Raw genomic sequence first — 10,123 nt, forward strand, 5'->3', positions numbered from 1 at the left:
CTTTCGGATCCTAGCTCTGCAGCTTTTAGCATTAGAGCTTTCAGACTTGTTTGAGCATTTCTTTTTCTAAAGTGGGTCTGTAAACTGGCCAGAGTCAGACTGGCTCCAACTCAAAACCCAGACTGGGTCTGGCATTGTACTGGTTTTGACTTAGAAACTGGACTGAGCCCAGGATCAGAGTGGGTCTGACTTAAACTGGACTAGGCCCAGTGTGAGGCCTTAGATGAATAAAATTTTGTTTTACAGTTGAGCAAGTAGGTTAACCTTACCAAAAGTCATCTTGAATTTTAGTGACCACAGTGGGGAACTTTTAACCATCTTAACTAAGCTGATCCATTTACAAGGTACCCTAGAGAAAAAGAGATCTCAGCCAGGTACTCACTATAAAGCATAGAGGAAGAATTATTTTTCCTCCTGTGTAGTTTCTGGTGACCAAGATGAGACCCAATGGGACACCGCGCTCACTATGGAGCCTGCAGACAGCACCCTGGGAAACTGGCAGAAGGCAGTACATGGTAAGAATTCTTAACAAAGTCAACTATCCCATATCTCTGTCTGTGGTGCCTGGTTGAAAGAGGAAGGTAAAATTTCATGCTGTACCTTTCTTTCCAAATTCAGGTTGGCAGGAAAAAACATTGGTTATTGATTCTTTCTCTCCCAGGAATAGCTATTGCCTTCTTGTTTGTCTTGTTTTGTGTCCTGAGAATTCAGCTTGGCCACTGTCAAGTTGGGAGGTCCCAAAAATATGGCCAGACAGAAATGTGTGAAGTTTATATATATATAATATATATATATATATATATTATATATATATATATATATATATATATGAAATAATAATCCACATGCTATTCCCTTGCCTCAGAACAGTGCCATGTTCAGAGGCAGGATATGGTTCATTCCTCTGGTTGTTCCTTATACCTTTCCAAGAATAATCCATTTAGTTGTCCCCCACTGATGCCTTAGAGGGGCACTCTGAGCTCCCCAAATTTCTGGCGGTTCTCAGGAGAGGAACATGAAGCAGGATATATAGACCGTCACTTATTTGGAAGGTACCAGAAAGGCCTTCTACTCAAAAGTATACCCTATCCCAAATGCAAACTGGTAGAGTCACTATAGAAAACACTATGGAGGTTCTTCAAAAAACTTAAAATAGAATTACTGTATGATCCAGCAATTCCACTACTGGGTATTTACCCAAAGAACATGAAAACACAGGGGGTGGGGGAGGCAGGCCATACATGCACCCCTGTGTTTATTGCAGCATTATTTACAATAGCCAAACTATGAAAGCAGCCCAAATGTCCATCAACAAATGAATGATAAAGAAGATGTGGTATGTATATACAGCGGAATATTACTTAGCCATAAAAAAGAATGAAATCTTGCCATTTGCAACAACATGGATGGATCTAGAGTATATTATGCTAAGTGAAATAGTCAGAGAAAGACAAATACCATATGATTTCATTCATAGGTAGAATTTAAGAAACAAAACAAATGAACAAAGAAAGAGACAACCAGAAAAACACTCTTAACTATAAAGAAAAACTGATTGTTACCAGAGGGGAGGCAGGTAGGGGATGGGTGAAATAGGCCAAGGGGATTAAGAGTACACTCACTGTGATGAAGCCTGAGTATAGAATTGCTGAATAACTATTAATGTATGCCCGAAACTAATATAACACCATATGTTAACTATACTAGAATAAAATTTTTTCTAATGTAATTAACTGATTGATTAATTGATTAACTAAAAAGTATACCCTAACCCCATGACTTGCTTCACATATACAGATACTCACAGGAAACTAAGTTCTAGATGTTAACACCATCTAATTAAGTTTTTTTGCTTGAAATAAGAGAAAGTGAAGCCAAAAGACGTTGATATTTAGCCCCAAATCAACCAGCTCGTCAACAGGAATGTAGTCCGAGTCTCCTAATTCTGAGTAGCAAGCATTCCCCTCTCTCCAGATAACCCTTTACAAACATGAACTTCCGAGAAAGGGTAACATGTTACATCACTAGAACCTGTGATTTGGTTTAATCTAAATAGCCTAGGGAACATTCCATGCCTGGGCTGTTTGGTAGATGGGCAGAGGCAAGGTGAGGAGGCACCCACAGGACCCAGAAGATTGTGAGAGACAAGTTCTACCATCTTGACCACTTTGCCTAGGCACTTGGAGCTAAAGTAGCAGAGAGATTCCAGGCCTTACATTCGTAAGTGTTCAGATAGCATCTTCTAGAAGAAAGGATCTGAGAGAATAGAGGGGCAGGAGAGTTTGACAGTTAGCTTTCCTCTTATCCCCAACTTGTCCAGCCACACCCTGGTCCAACTATCATGGAATTATCTAGGAGTTCATTTTCTCTTTGCCTCTCTATGCCTTTTAACTTCACAGGAATGCTACTACTTAAAGATGAATATTTGCCCTTTCAAGAGAACACCTTGGAATAAAAGAGAAAAAGAAAGACACTCTAAATGCAAGATCCCATTGTTATCACATACCATAAAATCTTATCTACCCAGCTACAATGGTGAGGGAAAAGGTGGGAGTTCCTAGAAAGTCAGGTGGAGCCAACCAGGTCAAGGCTCTGATCAACCATGCACTGCTCCCTGAAGCCACTGTCTGCAGATGGTTTCTGTGCATCCTGACCCAGCACTGCCCCAGCTGCCAAAGAAAGGAGAGGAGGAGCTGCTGCCCAATTGCTGAGAGTGGACCCAAAATAATCAAGAGCTGCTGCGGACTCAAAATGTGACCTCAGGGCAGGAAATTGTGCCGCAGTGCTAAGAAGTAAAATATCCTGGATTTCCCAAGAAATTCTTTCTGTAAAAATTTTTAATTATTTCAGATAAAATGTTTCATGTTGATCACATACTACATGAATACAGAAAAAGGATGTCTACACAATAATTATAACTATGTAGAAAGTGTAATTATGATAGTATAAGAGCTAATGTCTACGTAGTATGTGGGTTATGCACTATACTAAACCCTTGATAAGCATTATCCCCATTAACAATCACAAAAATCAGCTGATATGTGTAGTAGTGGTATTAGTATTTTCATTTTGCAGATTCAAAACCAAACGTGTAGAAATTTAGGCAGTTTGCCTACAATCATCCAGTAAGTGGCTGCACCGGGATTTGAACCTAGACTTATGCTATGGTAGACTCATTATCCTTGACCATTCTTCAACACTCTTGCTCTGTGAATAAGTATGTAAAGGACTAGGAAGGAGCAAGAAAAAAAATAAAGTAGATGAGCTGAAAAGATTAGGAAAAATATATATATATATATATATATATATATATATATATATATATATGTATGTATATATATGTGTGTGTGTGTGTGTGTGTGTATATATATATGTACATACACATACACGTGTGTGTAAGTATATATAACATTTAAGTTCCATGTATATCATACCCCAGAGTTTCTTAAACTTAGATTTCTCTCAACTCTGTCCTTTTTAAAGGTTTGATATAAGCCATCCACAAGATCATGAACTCACAAACCCTGCCCACTCAGGAAGCCTTGCAGCCCCCCATCTCGTGGAGCCAAGGTCCAAAGGACAGCCAGTGAGTAAATAGCTGCTGCCCCTTCTGACTGGCCTCCAAAACAAAGGGTACATTCAGGGTTGATAAGGGAAAGCAGTTTCTGATATTGCAGAATTAAAAAGCACCTTCAAACATTTGCCCAAGAAATAAAGTTCATAAGTGGGATTTCCCACATAACATGTAGTCCCAGCCTTTGTAGAAAAGAGCGTCTGGCACAGCTTTGCCCCACAACTGTCTGTGTGATATCTGAAAAATCACCTAAGCTCTCTGGGCTTCAGCTAAAAAATGGGTTGGGAGGAGGGGAGGCAGGTGGGTAAATTATTGAACAACCAAAGACCAGGGGCTGACCACAGTAAAGTTTAAGGCCGTCCTCACCCACTGATGTTGAATTTCTCTGGCTTCTCAGCAGCTTCAGCTGCTTCTAGGCACTTAAAACATGTGCAAGAGTCTTTATCTTTGGATATATACTCAAATTGGGAAATAAAAAGGAAAGGCTCATCTGTTTCCATCCAGATAAACTCTCATCAGATGGAAGTATCTAAAGGTTAAAGCCTCACAAGAAGCAGACTCTGCTCTTTTCTGCTAGACATGAATGAGAAAGGACAAGGCCTTGGGGGTCACTGCAGCCATCCTATAACCACCAAAGGAGAGTCTGCCTGAGAATAGAAGACTAAGGAAGGAGAGCAGAGAAATGGAGAGAAGTCAGGTCTCTCCATTTGAGCCCTGGTCAAACCATACCTGAAGGTACTATTCCATGAACCAGTAAATTATCTTTTTTGTTAAAAGCTTTAAAGAAATGAAGCAGCACTAACTGTTAGAGATAGTTCTGAGAAGAGCACATAATTTGAGGTACCAAAAGCTTATTTTGACCAGCTAGAGGTCCTACTTTTTCTGAACCAGGCAAACACCAGCTGTTTCTGAAGGCCTTCCTTAAGGCCTTCTTCATAGTCCTCACAACATACAAAAGGTAAGCCACAACTATTTAGGATTTGACTAACCAGAGAATACTCCAAAAAGAGAAAAGGAAAAAGAACATGCGAGAGTAAGCACATAAGGAAAACTTGGAAGTCCTAGGAAATTCACCCTAAAAAAGAGAAGTCTAAGGATAGAAACTGCCACCTTAAAATATCTGAAGAGCTGGCAGATGGAAAATTAAGGAGGTTTATTCTACACATCAAAGCTTTGTTTACTGTAAACAGGTGAAACACCAACCTCACAAGATGCATGATCATAAAAGGTTTCTTGGTCACATTAGTCTAGAAAATTCTACAAACCATCCCCCTGCTTGGAAAATTACAATACACGTTAGCATGTATTAAAGAATCTGAGAGGTCCTGCAGTAAAAAAAACCATATTTTGCATTGTTTAGTACAGTATATTAGTCCAAGTTCTTCAGAGAAATAGAACCAATGAGATAGAAAGATTTATTATAAGGAATTGGATCATTCAATTATGGAAGATGAGAAGTCCCAAGACCTACAGCTGGCAAGTGGGAGACCCAATGGTATAAGGAGAGCCAATGGTATAAGTTCTAGTCTAAAAGCCAGGAGGCTCAAAGAGTCAAGTTTTCAGTTTGAGTCCAAGGGTAGAAAAGACTGATGTTCTAGCTCAGTTGGGTAGGAAGAGTTTCCTCTTACTCAGCCTGATTGTTCTATTCATATCCTTAATTGATTGGATGAGGTCCTCCCTGAGGAGGGAGGTGATATGCATTAATTGGTCTACCAATTCAAATGTTAATCCCATCTAGAAACATCCTCACAGACACATCCAGAAATAATGTTTGACCAAATGTCTGGGCACCCCATGTCCCAGTCAACTTGACACATAAAATTAATCATCACACACTGTATTTCCCAAAACTTCTCCCACCTCAGAATGCCTCCCTAGAACAATGTTTTTCAGATATTAGTGGTCCATGGGTCACCTGGGCTATTCTATCAGAGATTCTGATTCAGAGGTCTGGGCCAGACCAATGCATCAGTGCATTCAGGGGTATAACACCTGAATCCATGGATCAATCTCAACACCACTAAATGTGGGACTCCTTCTGCTGTGACTCAGTAGGAAGCACACAGCACCATCTGTCATGTATTTTTGCCCCCAAAATGGAACTAAATCTAAATAAGTCTCCTATATAAGTAACTGTCAGTTAATAGGAAACAGGGTAAACTATTTAAAATTTACTATAATGATACAATCAGCCAAATCTTTAATGTAGCACATTCTATAAAATGAATGATTTAGTTCCTCCAGCAAATAATACTTTTTTAATGGATGGGGGGACTGTCATAGATAGAAATATAAAATATATTTATATTAAGAAATATAAAATTCAGTGCAATGTATAATGTGTAGAAACCACCTTTAGAAGACATTTTGGAGACAACCAGGACAACATGAATATGGATTAGGTACTACCTAAATTAGAGAATTATTGTTAATTTTGTTATGTGTAATAATGCTGTTATGAATGTATAGAAATAAAGTTGTCATCTGGCCAAGATGCATATTAATGTATATGCAGATCAAATTGTATGACTGAGATTTTCCTTAAATTACTCCATTAAAAAAAGCAGGATGGGGCGCCTGGGTGGCGCAGTCGGTTAAGCGTCCGACTTCAGCCAGGTCACGATCTCGCGGTCCGTGAGTTCGAGCCCCGAGTCGGGCTCTGGGCTGATGGCTCAGAGCCTGGAGCCTGTTTCCGATTCTGTGTCTCCCTCTCTCTCTGCCCCTCCCCCGTTCATGCTCTGTCTCTCTCTGTCCCCAAAATAAATAAAAAACGTTGAAAAAAAAAATTTAAAAAAAAAAAAAAAAGCAGGAGAGGGGGCACCTGGGTGGCTTAGTCCATTGAAAGTCTTACTCTTGATTTCAGTTCAAGTCACGATCCCAGGGTTATGGGATGGAGTCCATATTGGGCTCCACACTGAGCCTGGAGCCTGCTGAAGATTCTCTATCTATCCCTCTGCCCCCCTCCTCCACTTGCACACTCTCTCTCAAAAAAAAAAAAAAAAAAAAAAAAAAAAAAAAAGCAGGAAAGAGGATAAATACATTGATATATTGACAACTATTGAGAGTGGATAAGGAAGACATAGTTTTTTTATTTATAGTTTTCTCTACTGTTGTATCATGTTTATTTTTTTTTTAATTTTTTTTCAACGTTTTTTATTTATTTTTGGGACAGAGAGAGACAGAGCATGAACGGGGGAGGGGCAGAGAGAGAGGGAGATACAGAATTGGAAACAGGCTCCAGGCTCCGAGCCATCAGCCCAGAGCCTGACGCGGGGCTCAAACTCACGGACCGCGAGATCGTGACCTGGCTGAAGTCGGACGCTTAACCGACTGCGCCACCCAGGCGCCCCTGTTGTATCATGTTTAAAGTTTTCCATAATAAATATATTTAAGAAAAGAGAAAAGGGAAAAGCATCCCTAGCTGTTTCTTATGCATCCTAAAGTTCTGGTTTCTGGGTAGTGCTAGGACAAATGGATCATAAGGAAGCAGAAATCAACATAATATTTCAGAAGCCTTCTAACAATTGCTCATATCTGACTCTGGAGGTATTCAGAGGTAGGTCAGGGATAAAAGAAACTGCAAATGGGACTTTCTGCATTGTTTTTGGAAGCTGGGCAATGACTCATCTTGCCAATAACTTGTGCACCTCAATGCCTTCCCCTTACCATTCCTGGCCATACTGATGTCCAAGGAACATGAAGTTTGCCTAGTTCCAGCCACTTGTCCCCACTCAACATAGTTACAATTCCCAAGTTACGGAACCTCTGATCCCCAGCCCTGAGTATGGTGAGGACTCATGGAATCTTTGGTGTGACTTACCACCTGCCTTGAACTTTTAAAGTGGCTTGTGCGAAACAAAGTCAGTGGACCATTCACCTGAGCATTACTCCAGCCAGTAATTTGAAATATTTGACAGGTCTTGCAAATAGCCACTTGCTCAGGGAAAAAAACTATTTATTAGGGGCATATAAAAAAAGATATTAATTTCACTTACTGTGCTACATGTATGTGTCCCTGTAGGGTAAAGACAGAAGTAGTTTAAAAAAAAACAAACTAGGGGCGCCTGGGTGGCGCAGTCGGTTAAGCGTCCGACTTCAGCCAGGTCACGATCTCGCGGTCCGTGAGTTCGAGCCCCGCGTCAGGCTCTGGGCTGACGGCTCGGAGCCTGGAGCCTGTTTCCGATTCTGTGTCTCCCTCTCTCTCTGCCCCTCCCCCGTTCATGCTATGTCTCTCTCTGTCCCAAAAATAAATAAAAAAAAAAAAAAAAAAAAAAAAAAAACGTTGAAAAAAAAAAAAAAACTATAATTTTTTTAAGTAGCTGTTTTGAGAATCTAGTCAATTTGAATTTCACAAATTCATGTGCTAATTGTCTAGCTTCCCATTTCCAAGAACCACTTGGAATTGTGAGAGATTCCAAATAATGAAAAAAAAACAAGTAATGTCGATTTGTCACCACAGCGCTCATGCTGAAGACAGGCTAATGAAGTTGGCTTGCAAAGTGTCATTTATACTTCGCTCTTAAGGTTATCTGGAGCATTTTATTTCCTTCATTTTTTACCCTTTAAAGGTTTTCTAGCACTCTCACTTGTAGAAATCGCCTTTGCAAGTAGTGGCACAATTGAACATAGATGTGTGTTCCTTGTTTCAATTCAGAATCACACACACACACAATTCTTCAGTGCTTTTTCCAATCAGCCATGTCCATGATAACTACATAGTAAGGGTTGCCAACCTACAGTTATTTTTCTTCTGCAAATTAATGGTGTTGCATGTCTCTGTTAAAGTAAGTGTGTTTGACTTTTCTATTAAGGTGTATTATCCTAAATGGGCTGTCAGTCAGATTGTCCTCATTAGGAATTCAAAACTCCAAGTTCATCAGGAAATAGATTTAGAATGGCTAATGATGTTACAAAGCTGCCAACCTTTATTCATAAGAAAAATTAGCTCTGTGATATCTCAGGAATTCATCTCTTCCTTTCTCCTCCCACAAAACGTGCTCAGATTCAGGCTCTCCCTACATCTGGCCTACACAAAAGCCTTCCCTCCTTCATCTCCACCCACTTCTCATACACACATACACACACAGCTTTGCTCTTCACTCTGACATTCAAAGCAACAAACCAACTCTATCTCTCACTCCCATTCTCCCACAAACATGCCCACTACCACCACCAAATTGATATCCAAACCACATCACATAGTTACTGTGCCCTGAACAGATTTAGCATGCATCCCTTTCTCCCCCTTCCTGCTTGGAAACCCTTAACCCACATCTGCACCCATCAGAGATATACCAATTATTCAATATCTTTTTCAAATCTTCTACTTCTGGGAGAACTTATCATGTCTTCCAAATAGAATTAATCTTTTTCTTATAGGTTCATTCTTTTAACTCTGCTCCCACCATTCTTACAGCACACCTACAGCCTATCTTTTTTATAATCACCCAGAGATATATCTTCTTTTCCACCAGAACATAAGCCCTGGGGGACAGAAACATGTCATATTCATCTTTCCTTCCCAGGCAATACTTAGAACATGGTAGGTACTCCATACATTTTTGGGTTACAGTAAAATGCTCAACAGTTTTTCAAAAAAGATAGGAAAACTGTTTCCACCATCTGTCTGTGCCACCATAATGGTGCACATGAATGTCCTGGTGGATGCTCTCAAGAGCATTAACAATGCTGAAAAGAGAGGCAAATGCCAGGTTGTTATCAGGCCATGCTCCAAAGTCATCCAGTTTCTAATTGTAACGATGAACCATGGTTACATTGGCGAATTTGAAATTGTTGATGATCATAGAACTGGGAAAATTGTTGGGAACCTCATGGGCAGATTAAACAAGTATGGAGTGATCAGCCCCAGATTTGATGTACAGCTCAAAGATGTAGAAAAATGGCAGAATAATCTGCTCCCATCTCACCAATTTGGTTTCATTGTACTAACCTCAGCTGGCATCCTGGACCATGAAGAAGCAAGATGAAAATACTCAGGAGAGAAAATCCTAGGATTCTTCTTCTAGGAATGTACTAGATGTGCAAATAAGATTCCTCAATGGACAAAAAAAAATGATATGAAACTATGAACAAGGTATAATATTAATTAAAAAGCAGAAGGAGAAAAATGTTTATACCATATTGCTATCTATGTAAAATAAAATCACATATGGATAGAGATAAGATACAAAAACAGATAGATTGGTCTCTGATACATCTTTCAATGGATACACACACACATACACACACTCACATAACTGATAAAGTGATTGCCATTGAGGAGAGGGCAGATACACAGGGTCAGTGATGGGACAGAGACTTACTCTCTCTGTATACCATTTTATACTGTTTGAATTTTATTATCATTGCATATATTACCTTGTGCATATATTACCCACATTACTTATTCAAAGATAACAATTCAATTCAATTCAATTGAAACTAATAAATGTTTGATTTTAATTGAAGCTGAACTGAACAACCCCGAAATTAATAATAGAACTGGCTAGAGTAGTCAAATTATCCATTCCCAATGAGTTCAGCATTCAG

At 39.5% G+C, this 10,123-nt stretch overlaps 1 protein-coding gene across 1 annotated transcript; it reads left to right on the plus strand.

Annotated features, from left to right (window-relative positions):
• The first annotated feature begins 9,150 nt into the window (after positions 1-9,150).
• LOC131518152 (small ribosomal subunit protein uS8-like) lies at positions 9,151-9,561 on the plus strand. Its single transcript, XM_058740751.1, has one exon. It carries the CDS (start codon positions 9,151-9,153, stop codon positions 9,559-9,561), a length of 411 nt encoding a protein of 136 aa, XP_058596734.1.
• Positions 9,562-10,123: the final 562 nt, after the last annotated feature.

The sequence above is a fragment of the Neofelis nebulosa genome, chromosome 7 (genome assembly GCF_028018385.1).
Source record: "Neofelis nebulosa isolate mNeoNeb1 chromosome 7, mNeoNeb1.pri, whole genome shotgun sequence".
Taxonomy (NCBI): domain Eukaryota; kingdom Metazoa; phylum Chordata; class Mammalia; order Carnivora; family Felidae; genus Neofelis; species Neofelis nebulosa.

What these genes read in the sequence shown, in the direction of transcription:
- LOC131518152 (XM_058740751.1), top strand. Translation starts at nt 9,151, where the DNA reads ATGCTCAACAGTTTTTCAAAAAAGATAGGAAAACTGTTTCCACCATCT.